Source organism: Hyperoodon ampullatus (genome assembly GCF_949752795.1).
Source record: "Hyperoodon ampullatus genome assembly, chromosome: 15".
Taxonomy (NCBI): Eukaryota; Metazoa; Chordata; class Mammalia; order Artiodactyla; family Ziphiidae; genus Hyperoodon; species Hyperoodon ampullatus.
The window spans coordinates 62,278,998-62,294,658 of NC_136928.1; the positions used below are offsets into that span (position 1 = coordinate 62,278,998).

The 15,661-nt window shown below is 39.7% G+C and overlaps 1 protein-coding gene across 24 annotated transcripts in view; it reads right to left on the reverse strand.

The window, feature by feature from the left end:
* Nucleotides 1–15,661, reverse strand: part of LTBP1 (latent transforming growth factor beta binding protein 1) — a gene marked incomplete at its 5' end in the record, with an annotated part of 437,494 nt that overhangs the window by 68,191 nt on the left and 353,642 nt on the right. For all 24 annotated transcript variants that reach the window (XM_079721395.1, XM_079721384.1, XM_079721394.1 and 21 more), the window contains one exon: nt 11,800–11,925. In XM_079721395.1, the coding sequence (XP_079577521.1) occupies nt 11,800–11,925 (126 nt within the window). The remainder of the gene's footprint in view (nt 1–11,799; nt 11,926–15,661) is intronic.

Sequence of the window (15,661 nt, forward strand, 5' to 3'; positions counted from 1 at the left end):
ACAATTCCAACTGTTGACAAGATGTGGCACTGGAAGTCTCACACTTAACTGGTGGCAGTGTAAATTGGTAGTCTGAAAAACTGGCTGTATTTATGAAAATGAGACATACATATGTTCTATGACCTATAAATTACACTACCAGGTAATATCCAACAGAAATTAGTGATTACATCCACCAAAAGGTATGTTCATGATTACTAAGGCTTTATTTACAACAGTCCCAAACTTGAAGAAATCCAAATGGCCATCAACAGAATGGATACATAATTGTAGTATATTCATACAATGAAATACTGTACAGCACTGAAGATGAAGTACTGCTACATATAACACAGGTGAAGTTTATAAGCATAATGTTGAATGAAATAAGCCAGACACAAATGAGTACCTACTACATAATTCCACTGATACAATGTTCAAAAACAGGCAAAACAAAGCCATAGTAATGAAGACAAAATAGTGGTTACTGCTGTGTATGGGTATTGGGCAGGGGGATGCGTAATAATCAGGAAGAAGCTTGAGAGAGCATTCAAGGGGCTCATTACCAAGTGTGCTCACTCTGTAAAAGTTTATCAAAAGTACCCTTATGACTGATGCACTTTTCTTTATATATTTTAAGCAATTAAAAAAATTTACTTAAAAAAAAAAAGCCAATCCACACTGCTATATTTCCTGGTTAAAGACCATCTTACACATTCAAAAGCTCATTCTGTCTCCCTTTCTCCTTGGTAAGAGATATATACTTATTAGACTAAAATATTAAGGGACTCTAAGTAGCAATCCTGGTCACCACTCACTACCTGTCCATTGTAAGCCATTCAAATACTCTGACACTTAAATTTCTTCCATATGCAAATGAAGTCGTTATTTTTCTGTTTTTTCTTAAGTAGGAACACAGGTGAAAATAAGAGAACCAATGTAACACAAAATATCTTTTCTTAAAATTTTAAAATTTCTATGTGACCCACTGCAAGTCAAGGGAATCATTTGAATACTGTCCAGACTATGCTACTATTTTCTGTCTCGTAGGTGATGGAGAATTACTATGGAATGAATTTTAAAATCATTTTCTTAGAATTATAACAGCATTGCTGTATGTCCAGAACAGACTGGAATCCTAATGTTCTAGGATATAGGGTTTTAGGAATCATGAATATTTAAACAGAAACATGTGATGTGAAAAGGGAGGTCATATTTGACTATTAAGCATTAATGATGATTGATCTGGATCAGTACAGCTCCCCAGGCCCTTACTGGCAACACTCCCTCCCACGTGCATCTGAAATGCTGAGAGTGGGTTCCTAGTTCTCCTCTCTTTCTCCACCCCACATGCCCTTTCATAAGTTTAAAATTAATACAGCTAGTAAATGTTCTTCTTCATGAGGGTAAAATATAAAATTAATGAGTTTTAAAATTTTGTGGGTTTTTTTAAGACCCCAAAAAGTCCTAAGAATTTTTCAAGTATTTAAATTATGTCCCTTCTCATTTCCATTTGGCTTTTGAAGACAAGGAAGTGGAATAAATGTACAGAAGATTATCTCTATTATTCAAAATAAGGCCAAGGATGAAAATCCTCATGAATGAAATAATTTTAGGTCAACTGCTTTAGAAAAAACTTCAGAAGAGTGTTTTGGCTTTCACATTTCAAACCGGATTAACAAACTCATGCAGTGAAAGACTTAAGAAAATGGGGAAAGTGGTCTGTCTCACTTCTCCTCAGGTTCTGTAGCTGGAAAGGGCATCTGTGTCATTAAACAGCTCTGAAAGCCTGCAGTTTGCGCTGGGTACAGATCTTTCCCCTCAGAAAATGGAGACACAGGTGGAGGGGAGAGGTGCTGCCTGGGGAAGCCACTGCAAGCACCAGATGTTTGTTCAATTACGATAAAACCTTGGTATTATCGGTGAAAATCCAAAACTGAGTATCTGTGACATTTAAAGGAAAAACTCTGAGTTAAGCTGAAAAGGTAGTATATATATATATATATATATATATATATATATATATATATATATTTTTTTTTTTTTTTTGCAGTATGTGGGCCTCTCACTGTTGGGGCCTCTCCCGTTGCGGAGCACAAACTCCGGACGCGCAGGCTCAGCGGCCACGACTCACGGGCCCAGCCGCTCCGCGGCACGTGGGATCTTCCCGGATCGGGGCACGAACCCGTGTCCCCTGCATCGGCAGGCGGACGTTCAACCACTGCGCCATCAGGGAAGCCCGATAGTATATATATATATATATATTTTTTTTTTTTTGCGGTATGTGGGCCTCTCACTGTTGTGGCCTCTCCCGTTGCGGAGCACAGGCTCCGGACGCGCAGGCTCAGCGGCCATGGCTCACGGGCCCAGCCGCTCCGCTGCATGTGGGATCTTCCCGGACCGGGGCACGAACCCGTGTCCCCTGCATCGGCAGGTGGACTCTCAACCACTGCGCCACCAGGGAAGCCCCCGATAGTATATTTTTAATGAGACACCAAACACTTTTTCTTTTCACAAAAGCAAAACTTGTAAACACAATAAATCATCCATGCTTCTTTTGAGAGAAAGAGAATCAAAGTGATTTCTGAACTTAAAAAGCCATTTTCTTCCTATTTCTTCCCACGATGGACTGAAAAAATGTTATATAAAAACTGGGAAACTGAATGAGAAGGATTTGAATTTGCCACAGAAAAAAACATTTCTGAAAATTTAAAGAGAAGAAACTGGAAGAAAGCTTTTAAAAAACACTTTTCTACTCCCAAAGGTAAAGAATAATCCTCATTCACCATCATATAATGGAATATCACAAAAAGTGGAGTATTTGAATAAATTCTCCATTTTGAATAAATTCCATGCCATTAAGAAAAAGTTCTTTAGATACTCGTGGAAAATATCCTGAACTCCAATTGCATATTTCTCCTGCCACAATTACTTGAAAAAGATACTATGTGTGTTTTTACATTGTATCAGTTTTTAAAACGCACCATTTTGTCTCATCAGGTCAATTTATAACCGTTTGGATTATCTCTGCATTCATTTAATGGTTTTACATTTTTAACATCTGAGCTTTTCTAAAAAATATTTCATTCTAACTTCAGAGTCATGCTGTACATTTTCCCTTCTCATATAGTGTCTCTTACACTAAGAGGTGCTGCCAGTGAGACTGGGAGAAAACGCTAAGCACAGGCCAAATACATCAAACCCCAGATTCATCTTTTTGACACTTGGGCCCCAGAGGCAATACAAGATCAGCCAAAAAGATTCCCATTTTTTTTCCCTATTCTAATTTTTCTCTTTCTATATTCAAACAGGAAGCCAAGAAAGATTAGTTATGAATCCACAGAAGATAGACAGTGTACCTCTAGAAATAACAGTGTCAATACTTAAATACAAATAAGCATTAGCATGAGCGATCAGTTTACTGGCAATTGACACATCAAACACTTAAAAACTTGAAATACCTCAGAGGTGAGTGGGGAAAGTTAGTCACATGTAATGCTTAGGGAACACAAAGGGTGAGGAATTTAAAGCAAATTATGTATAAATGAGTTACTGTACCATATTCTATGTGACTTTAATAAAATTGGGGGTTTAAAAATGGAAAAGGGCTTCCCTGGTGGCGCAGTGGTTGAGAGTCTGCCTGCTGATGCAGGGGACACGGGTTCGTGCCCCGGTCCGGGAGGATCCCACATGCCGCAGAGCGGCTGGGCCCGTGAGCCATGACTGCTGAGCCTGTGTGTCCGGAGCCTGTGCTCCGCAATGAGAGAGGCCACAACAGTGAGAGGCCCACGTACCGCAAAAAAAAAAAAAAAAAAGGAAAAAATATAGTAATTTGTTTATATCCAGACCTGGACTTATAACTACCAAACAATTTAATTCACAAACAATACAACTGTGCGTTGTATATTTTCTAAGCACACATCATATAAAAATAAATAGATGTCGGGCCTCCCTGGTGGCGCAGTGGTTGAGAGTCCGCCTGCCGATGCAGGGGATACGGGTTCGTGCCCCGGTCTGGGAGGATCCCATATGCCGCGGAGCGGCTGGGCCCGTGAGCCATGGCTGCTGAGCCTGCGCATCCGGAGCCTGTGCTCCGCAACGGGAGAGGCCACAACAGTGAGAGGCCTGCGTACCACACACACACACAAAAAATAAAATAAATAGATGTTAAATGTCCCCTTCCTTTTAGGTGCCCACATATTAAGGGAAACAAACAGCAATAACTAGAGTGCCCATGTAAGAAGTGCTAAAATACTAACAATAATTCACATTCATCGAGCATGTTCTAGGGGCCAGGCTGCATTCTAAGTTGATACTTGCCAACACATATCAACATACTTACATCTCCCAACAAACTCCACATAGGTGCTGTATTTTATCCTCATCATGCAGTGGGGAACTGAGGCATGTGAGCCTCTTACTCAGCCTACTCAAGTCCACACAACTTGGAAGTGCTGGAGCAAGAGTTCAAGCCCATGTATACTCAGACTCCAGAGCCTAACTTCTTAACCACTGCTGCACCAAATTACTAAGCAGGGTATGCTTTAGGGAATTAAATTCTCAAAAAAAAGGGAAGGCTTCGCAGAAGTGCACAACACACTCAATTATGTCTGTTTCCTGACAGTCCAGGATGAGTTACAGACAGTTTATCATCCCTTCATTCGTTCACAAAGTATTTATTGGGCCCTAATTAATGGCACAAAGTAGTAAACAAAACAGATGAAGATTCCTGTCTTATCAGCCTTAGAGTCTAGCAGGGGGGTCGGACAATAAATAATAGATAAGACACAGAAGGAGAATAAAGTAGTTAAAAGAAAAAGAACTGGGAACGGGAATGTTGGGGGTGAGTGAAGGTGAGAAAGGGTGGTTAGAAAAGGGCTTACTGACAGATGAATGGGTAAAGAAGATGTGGTACATATATACAATGGAATACTACTCAGCCATAAAAAAGAACAAAATAATGCCATTTGCACCAACATGGATGCAACTGGAGATTATCATACTAAGTGACATAAGTCAGAAAGAGAAAGACAAATACCACATGATATCACTTATATGTGGAATCAAAAATATGACACAGGGCTTCCCTGGTGGCGCAGTGGTTGAGAGTCCGCCTGCCGAAGCAGGGGACACGGGTTCGTGCCCCGGTCCGGGAGGATCCCACGTGCCGCAGAGCGGCTGGGCCCGTGAGCCGTGGCCGCTGAGCCTGCGCGTCCGGAGCCTGTGTTCCGCAGCGGGAGAGGCCACGGCAGTGAGAGGCCCGCATACCGCAAAAAAAAAAAAAAAAAAAAAGACACGAATGAACCTGTCTATGAAAGAGAAATAGAATCAGGGACATAGAGAATAGACTGGTGGTTGCCTAGGGGGAGGAGGGTGGGAATGGGATGGATTGGGAATTTGGGATTAGCAGATACAAACTATTATATATAGAATGGATGAACAACAAGGTCCTACTGTATAGCGCAGGGAACTATATTCAATATCCTATGATAAACCATAATGGAAAAGAATATAAAAAAGAATGTATATATATGTATAACTGAATCACTTTGCTGTACAGCAATAATTAACACATTGTAAGTCAACTATACTTAAAAAAATGGAAAAAAAAGGGCTTACTGAGAAAGTGACGTTAAATAAAGACCTATAGTAGATGAGAGCTGACAATCTCTGCACTTCTATTAGTATAATAAATTTCTTTATAGTAAGCTGCTCATTGCAGCCAAAAGCATACCAATTAGTTCTTAACCTACCTATAGGTTTGTCGTAAAGATTAAAAGAGAAAATGGGTACAACGCGCTTAGCATAGTGCCTGGCTCCTAACAAGAACTCAGTGAATGCTGGCTATTACTATTACTGCTGTTGTTTTAATAAAGTCATGAAATCAGACATGTGAAGTATCTCCAGTCCACTCACACTGGGCGTCCAAGACAACCATATGATATTCTCTGTTAGATGCCTAAAAAGTAACTGATTCTGGAATCAATATATTAAGCATTACAATGTAGGTCTAAAGTATAAAAATATTATTCACAACAACCTTCCATGATCTCTCAAGAACGTGGGTTGTTGATGACATCAGAAGACTGGTCAAAGTAGATGCAGGAAGCTCTTGGTGCCTCAGACGTGAGCTGGGGGTGGGGGGGCCACAGTAGGAAGTGTGGGGGCAGCCCGCCTATTCACAGACTTCCCTTTCTGGCAGTTTCATGTCTATTTTTTTGGCTGCAAGGAAAAGTGTTTACTTCTTCTATGAACAGATGATTTTCCATAGCTCTGGGGTTTTAAAAGGTCAGCAGCGATAAAAGGCTTAGGAAGAGCTCTTGAATTTTTTTTGCTACCATTATGAATTTCTTTATAAAAATGTTCATATATGGAGGACAATCAAACAATGCATGGAAAATATGTATTCCAGGTCCAAAAGCAGCTTATTCCAGCAAGATTTCCTCAGCTCTCTCCCTAATGATTTCATCATCCATTTCATTCACTTCTGCAGAAGGACATTCACAGGAGGAGTGAGTGTGAAGAACAGTAGCCTTTACAGCAAGAAGCCACTTCCCTTCCTTACCTGGAATGTTGTCTGATCCTTTTTTACACAAGGGAGGGAAAGGATCCTGTTGTTAAGCTGAATTCCCTGTCTTTAGAAAAGCAACACTCCAGGCTGTGTTCTCTTACTGGGCTTTTCAGTTTCCAACTCTAAAAGTACTAAAAAAAAAAACCCTAAAAATCTTTGTGCCAAGCAGCCAGATGTAATATATTATTGTGTCAGGGTACTTCAATGTCCTACTTGGCTAAGTCATTTTCAAAAATATTTTCTCTTCGGTGATAGACATAAAGTTCTATCTCCATGCCACAAAACCACCAACTGCCTTGGAGTGTTGTCAACAATGGTTTTATACTTTCTTTTTTTTTTTTTTTTTTTTTTTTTGCGGTATACTTTCTTTCTACACTGTTCACAGAAAATGTACCTCAAAGTCTGAAAACAAAACCACACTAGCTCCCAGTTCGTTTTTATTTCTTTGATTTGGCAAAGGTTGCCTTTACTGTATTTTCTGGTTCCCAGCGAACACAAAATTGGCCTAAGAGTTTGGACCCAACTTCTTTTAATCTTTCTGATATCACTGTTCTCAGTCAACTTCAAGACACTAGCCTTCCTTACCACTTGCAGTTGTTGTGTTTTCCCTTCCAAATGAATGAGTTAGCAAGAAGTGGTTTATGGTAGACATCTAAATAGGTTACAGGATTAGAGCCTTTACAGCTGTTCAACAATAGGACTTGATTCTTTGAGTGCTTTGGGATTCAGAGTTCAGCCTAGATGTTCTAAGAAGTCCCCTTCCAATCCTATAGTTCTCAATTTTTAAATCAATATGAGAGTTGTTTTGAATATGAGAGAAGTTCCTGATCACACACTCCATCTGGGGTATTATTGTGAAAAGTGAGAAATAAACAACAAAATTCAGGGGAGAAAAAGATAGCAGTCGAATATAGACGAACTTAAAGGTTTTGATTTTTTTTTTTCTGATGAAGAACAGGTAATGCCAGGAATGCCTGATTTTTAAAAACAGACTTTAAAGAGCAGTTTCAGGTTCACAGTAAAATTTCACAGAAAGTTTCCATATTCCCCTTGTTTTCCCAAAACCCTCCCCTAGCGTCACCCACTGTCAACATCCCCCACCAGAGGGGTCCATTTGTTACAACTGATGAACCTACACTGACACATCATGATCACCCAAAGCCGATAATTCACATTAGGGTTTGCTCTTGGTGTTGTACCCTGATTTTTTATTCCCCTGTCTGGACAACAGAACTCATGTTGGTAATTGGCAAAAGGCCTTTAGCAGATGATCTCATGTCCTCTTGTCTATTTATTGACAGGCTATTATCACTTAGCCAGGAGATGATCAGTTTGAAAAAGAAAGGCACTTAATATGGCTTTATCTGTTACTCAGACACAATTTTAGTATTACTTTCATTAACCCATATTACAGAGGCAGAACAGCCCATTGTGACTACCCTAGTCTGTATTATACCAGCTTCCATTCTTCACTCTAGCCCTCAGCACCCCATTACTCCGCTCTTTTTCATGGGGTTTATCACTGTCTAGCATATTACGTAGTTTGCTTATTAGTTTATTGCCTCCAAAAAACTCTTTTTTTGTTCACTGACACAGCCTCAGTTCCTAGAAGAGTGGCCAGTACATAGCACACACGTAATAAATATTTGTCAAATGGATGAATGAATGAGGCTTCTTTCTAAAGGACAGGGCTTTAGGGAGTGATTTTGGTCATGGTTTGGAGGCCTAATTAGCCATGACTAAGCAGGTTCCGTAAGTCACCAATGCTCCCTCTGTGTTGCCAGGCTCCTCTGAGGTCCCTGCTAGACCAGTGTGCCCAGTCTATTACGTGAACAGACTAGAAAGCACAGTGGGGTCCAGAGATGCCCAATGTCCCCAATTCTACTTGTTGTCATACAAGGTCTCAGTCAACCTGGACACCCAACTGGGAGAGCACAGCCATCCCTGGCCAAGAGCAGCCTGCCCAGAGGCATGTGAATGGAGTGATGCCAAGTCAGAGACCAGGAGGCATTTCTCTATGGGAGTCAGGGGACAGACATGGTGACACTGAGGGTACAGTCACAAGTTTCCCTATTCTTCTTCCCACTCACTCACATTCTGCTGATGATGAAGAAACCAAACCCTGAGTCAGCTTATAAACGGGATGATACATATTTTTCCTATGAATTAAAATGCTGCCATTTAAAAAGTGGGGAAAATGAAAGGAGCCAAAGAATTGTAACTTTTTACAACAAATCGATAAGATAAATTGAAATATAAAACAGTGAGCTGAATGAAAGAAGAAAAAATTTCCTTTGTTTTCCTACACAAGATAAAAGCTCTGGCTAGAGGGTGCAAAGGAGGTGGCAGGAAAAGATGAACGGCAGTTATGAGAAGAAAAGAAAGAATTACCGAGAACTACCGAGGTGGAAGTAAATCAGAAGGGTCCTGCTTCCCTGCACTTTCCTGACATCCACATGTAGGACTTGGGGAAAAAAACCCTGTGCATTATAAATTATATATGGCATGCCATACCTTGCACTTATGTGTATCCATAAAGTATAACCATGTTACATTATTTAAATACAACAACGTAATTTTCTATATGTACTATTTACTTATTGATCCCTGAATCCCTTCCTAGAACGTAGGCTCCATGTGGACAAGAACAGGGTGCGTCTTGCCCTCGGAACAGTAATGGTGCCTGGCACAAGACAGGCACTCTGTCACTGCTGAGGGAATGAATAAATAAATAGCTGCTCACCCATCACTTCCTACCCACTCCACTCAAACTTCAAATGACACTGTTGTTCCTCATCTCACATAGAAAAAACAAGATGTTTCTCCATCCTCTCCCACATATGTGCTCCCAGAGCAGCACATACATAAGGGAAAGGAAGGAGCCAGTGGTGCTGTTTGTATTTCCAAAGAATCGGCCATGCTACTTGATACCTGAGACAGTTCATGCTGACAGAGTACACCTCTTCGTTGTGGTTCAATAACTGTGCAGAGATGCTGACAACTCTCCAAGTCATAGGAAATCAGGGAAGGGCCCTTCTTCCCTCAGCTGGGTGGGATTCCTTCAGCCCTGCTTAAAGCAGGGTATGCCAGCCCTCACACGTCCACGTGGCTTCAACTGCTTTAATTAGAAGTTCGGAAGTAAGCTGGTGGATGGGCCTGAAATAAGGGTGCCAGCCACTTCTCAATGTTAATTCAAGTCCTATGCACATCACCTCCATAGCTAAATCCCCATCACATGGACTAGCTTCGTCCTACACCACTGTCAAAGGTAGAATCAGGACATACTGCTACTGTCACAAGTTTCAGACTAAGTCCAACAACAAAAAATTTGGACCAGTTTAATATATTGGATTAAGACCACAAAAAATGAAAATCTTGCAAAGCTTATTCTAAAAAGAGATTAACATGCCTAATAATTAGGGAGCTTTCTAGTTATACTGCCATATATCAGCACAATATTCTAAATTATCTACTTTTTTTTTGTAAAACTGTCCAGATTCTGGAGTAAAAAATATGGAACAAGTGTCAAAGACAGTATACTAAAGTACAGTAATTTACAAAGCACTGGAAGTTTTCTAAAAGCACATTTTAAAATTCAAATCTCTGCCAAGTAAATGACTAACAAAATTAGAACTGCAACTAAATTAGAATGATTATGTAACTCTGGAGTTGCAGAAATCAGGATTTTAAAAGATACAGAATTAAAGAAAAATTATAAAGTACAAAAGAAAAAATAAATGTGAATATGCTTATATTGGTATATTCTTCTGGAGCAATGGCTTTGACTGGTGAGCACTTGAGGTGACTTACATTTTTTCTGAATATAGTTTTTGCATGGCACAGCTATTGGCAGTTGTAACCGGGACCATTTTTCAGCAAAGGAAGCCCTTACTATCCATGTTTTAGAGCTAGCTGAAGAAGCAAACCTGCACCTTTCTAGAAGGCAGGGAAATGTGCATTCTGCAAATTCCTTTCGTCCGTGACTCAGAGGGGCTAGTACCCTATTCCCTCCACCAGGGAGGGATACTGTGATCCCCCCAGAATGTATGCATTCATGCCCTGTCTTTCTTAAGAGCTCTAAATATAAAATTAATTAAAACTCGAACCACTGAAACATGGAGTAAACCTCTCATGGCCATCTTTATGATTTTTTCTCCATTTCCCCACTTTTGATCACTTTCAAACCCCTCAGAAGCTGCTTGTTTAAACCCCACCCTGCACTATCTCTCTTTCACTTGAAACCAAATCTGGTATCAATGTTTTGTCTGCTCAGCAAGAGAGCAATTTCAACAATCTCCTGCTTTTTATAAGATCAGTTTATTCTTCCCAATATAATAATTAGTTTCAGATGAACCTGGTTGCCGTTCCTCGGCTTGATTCCACTGTGGTATGGGTAAGGAGAGCATACACTTCCTGCTGCACTATTTTTTAGAGCAAAGCATTTGGATCCTATCATAGGCCCAGAACAAAACCTTCATACTTCTTTAAAACATAGCTGGGTTTTGATAACCTAGATTCACAAAGGGATGGATTAAAAATTATGATTATAGGAATCTTCTCGGTTTACTTTTATAAAGGTTCAGATGAATTATTCCTCAATTTATCAAACTATAATAAGTCATCAAGATATAAATCTTATGAATATAACCAGAGCTGTATCCCTGAAAACATACAGAGGTTGCCAATGGGAAGCCCACAGTGTTATCTTAACATCTTACAAGTTAATTAGCTTTTAGGACATAATAAATACTGATAGATAAAAAAATATACTGGCTTAGAGCTAAGGATATTAGAGGAAAAACTCTGGAAAATCTCTGCTGACAGTGGTGCAGAGAAAACATCAAGCAAGGCATTTTTATAAACAGAATGATTCAGATGGTCTATATGAAGCATAATCAAAACTGGCAGAGTCTCGAGTTACATCAGGATGTTGCCCCCGTTTTCCTTTAGGTCTCCCATGTGCACTTAAAATCATCACCTCCCACACATTTTGACTTGTTAATTCAGTACCAGTAGTGGAATCACCTGTGAGTATTTTCACCATTATAATGGCCGGTTATCCTGTTTGTAAATCCCAGCCACGCCGAGCTGTGATTTCGGGTAGGGGTCACCTTGGTGCATACATGTTCTAAGGCCTTAAATCATGAGTGTCTTTCAGTGTCTCAGAGCCTTTGCCTATTAAAATAGAGAGTGATCTCCTCTCTGCTTTATCATGCAATAATTATGTGATGTCTTAAGGTTTGTCTTACCTTCACATGTATGTCCATCTGCAGAGATTGAGAAACCCTGCTCGCAGACGCAGTGAAAAGAACCGTCTGTGTTTAGACACTGTCCATGAGGACCACAGAGTCCAGGCTGTTCACATTCATTAATATCTGGAATTGAGAAGAGTTCTACATAGTTGAAAAAAATCTGTTTTGTTTTCTTATGATACCAGACATACAGGAAGAAAAATCTATTACAAAATGGTCAGACACTTATTTGGTGGCACAACTATACAGTTTGTACACACACCAGACCACAAGACAAGTTGGACTGTCAGCAGAGAGAAACTACTTAGGTTGAATCACAGGAACTAGCCAATGTTCAAACCATTTTCAACCTAAAAAAAAAGCAGTTTCATCGTTTCAACCCAAAGGTACCCTTTTTTTAAAAGACATATTGGAGGCTTGAGGGTCTACAATCAAATAAATCCTCTGTGAAATATTCTTCAGTGTGAATACTGGGCTCTCCTTTGTCCTCTCCCACCACCATGCAAACAACTCTCCTGTGGCCTGTACGTCTCCCCATGTCCATGCCTATCCATCCCTGGGATGTGAACTCCTTAAGGGCAAGGCTGGACGTGTCTTACAGTGTTTGGCTCAAAAATGGCACTTCTCAGATGTCTGAATATACAAATGAAATAGACTATGATCTATATTTCACTGAAAATGGATACAAGAAATAAAGTACAAGAAAAAGGTCTTTGATACCAGGGAAAGTCTTAATATTGGCACAGCTTTGTGATGATGAAATTAGTGAATGAGCATCAGGCGCTTAATGCAGTACCCAACACAACCAAGAGTCAAAAGGTGGTAGCGACTGTTACCATGAACAAATCATGCTGTAGTTGTGTTGACCATCTCATGCTCTGCTTGCCCTCAATGAAGAATGATTATGCTCCCTGTAGCCAGGGCGATGATGCACTCCTAAACACTGATAATGCCTGAAGTATGGGGTGTAAATGCAGTGTTCTTTCAAACTAATCCTAGTTATGCTGGCTAAGAGTGCCCAAAGTGGACAAGATAAGGAATCATGGAGAATGGTTCACCTAGTCACACTGGTGCTGACACATGCAACTGCCTATGTGCACTGCATTTTAAATGCTGTTTGTCTCATCTGTGTCCCTCTTGCACTGACTGCTTCTTAAGGAGAACTGCATATTTTAACTCTGAGTCCCCAACTCCTAGCACAGCAAGTGAACAGTGTATTATGAATGTTTGCCCGCCAAAAAATTTCAGTTTTGTTCATGCTCTAATAACTGAAGAGTGATTGATTGAGGCTCTCTTAGTTAATTGGGGGTCATAAAAAGTATCACAGGTCCTTGGCACCATCCAGGCAGTAGCCCTACTAAGGTCATTTTCCTATCTTTCTGAAGTCTCCTAGGTCCTCCTCTTTATCTCTTGCTAAAGAGGTCCTCAACATATCCTCTTAAAAATCCATCTTTAATTCAATTAAAAACTTTTGCTGAAGGCTTCCTATGAGAAGGCTGAGGAGGAAGGGGCCCTTGCCATTACGAAGCTCGCAATGTAACAGGGGAGGCAGGAGCCAACATGAATAACTGTAAAGCTTAATGGGAACATGGAAAAGGTACAGATGATGGGACCTTCCTAGTGACCTCTAGAACATGCTTAGCCACCAAGCCGGCAGCTCACCTCCTCCAGAGAGTCATCCCTTTCCCCGTATCCAGGATCTCCTGGGGCTCTTCTTTTTGCCCTGTTGATCTCACTGTGTAATAGGAATTCCGGCAATATTACTGATTTAGGCATCTCTGTATTAACAAGCCTGAACACTTTACCCTTCCTTCTGCCATATATTTCAGGCTAACTGGCTTATCTAAGGCTGAACCCAACTAAGAAATCATATACGAATTACTCATTTTCTTAACAATTCTCCCATTCTTCTAATTGTCATTAAAATATTTCAAGGAAGAGCAATGAATCATTTCCTACTTTACTATTTCTCAACATGATTCCACTCTGTGAAATTCTTCACTTCTTTTATAAAATCTCTGGTAGGTATACTCTGTGTTTCCTCTCTACCTACTGATAATACCTTAGGTTGTAATCTTTCTTGAACTCTGACCTTCTTTTACCAGTTAGCTCCATTCTTTCTTTCCAATCTGCTGCCTAGAATCTGTTGCCCTCTACCTGGGCAACAAAGTGCCATAAACTTCCACTGGCCTGGAGATCAAGACCCAGGTCGATATCCATCTTGTAGAGCCCTAGAGGTTATCCGAGACCACCTCCTTATTTTATCTGTGACTCAATATGGCCCTATAAAAGCTGTCAGACTTTGCAACTTTGCATAGGGAAGAATGGGCATAAACTTCTTGCTTAAAGAGAAGTCACTGATTAACAAATAATTGTCTAAAAAGTCTGATGACAGGAACTGAAGATGAATTCCCAGACTTTTTTCCAGGAAACCACCAAGAAAGAACAACACAAATATCTGGAACCAGAGAAACATATGCATTCAATCTGGGTTGCACTTATTGAGGCATTTCTAAACTATGCTGCTAGTAACTCTGCTGAAAGCCAGACTATATTTAAGTTGGGTTTCTTTCATAGGTCCAAGATTCCACAGAAATTCACAATTTGGCACGTGTAAGTCAAAACGTGAAACTGAGTGTGTTCTGAAGATCAAATGTATGCTGCCACATTCCTAAAGAGAGTATTAACATAGAATTTCCATGCTGTCTGTATGACATCGTTAACTTTGCTGGGGGAAGAGATTCTTACACTCTCAACTGAAAATGCCTTCCTGAATATGGAACTATCTTCAGATTATTAGGTGAGGTTTAAAGTTTATGCCTATCATGCATTATTATTCAAATATGTTCCACGGTTATTCACATTGTCATCAATTATGTTTTCAGCATTAAAACAAACTCTGAAATCTACACCCATGTACAGAATGCTGACATGATCATGGGATTAGATAGAAGTAGGCTACTAACTTCAGGTAGAGCGAAGGATCACAAAGCTGCCTCCAGTGACGTGGCAAAGAGAAATGATTCAAAACAAGGTGAGTGCACATGGTATTATAAACAGACTCTAATCAGAGAAGGTGGGTGATGGAGCATATTCACAGATAGTATTTTTTAAATGGTACTCGATCCCGCTTCAGGAATATTTTTCATTCGTTTGGATATAAGTTTTTCAAGCAGACATTAATTTATTCTGGAAATCAGGAATCACTGACGTGACTGAGAACAAAGTCAATTTAATAATGATTTATAGTCAATAAAACATCGTATGTTTGGAGCAGTCACATATGAGTTCCTATCAAATCACAAACACAAATTTAATATACAGAGAGAAGACAGTATAATTAATTAATCAGATGGCTAAATGAGTTTTATGCACTTTAACTCTAGAAGTGCATATAATTTGCAATATGAAATCATGGTCTCTTTATACAAGACTTGGTTTTACCTCTATTTGGTCAAAAATTTGTGACAAGAGGAAACAGAAAAAATATTACTTCTAAGCCCAAATGTCTGTAATAAAAACAGGATTCAGGTGGTTTGGGGGGTATCTCTTGGCATTTTTATATAAATCAAGATTTTATTAAGATATAAAAAGACCCCAAATAGAAATATTGTCACATAAATTTATAATTCAAAACTTTCTTCTCAACTACATTAAATCCAAGCACATTTAATTTCTGTATTGAAAATACTGAAAAATTTAAATTCACCTTGAAGGTAAATAAATATATGATATAAAATGAGGTACACACTGCAGTATATTTAAATCTTGGGATCAGTAAGGCAAAGGCCCATGTCTTTTGTACCTCAGGGACACAAAGCTGAGTGTAGATAATGATACACAGAGTATAATATTCACA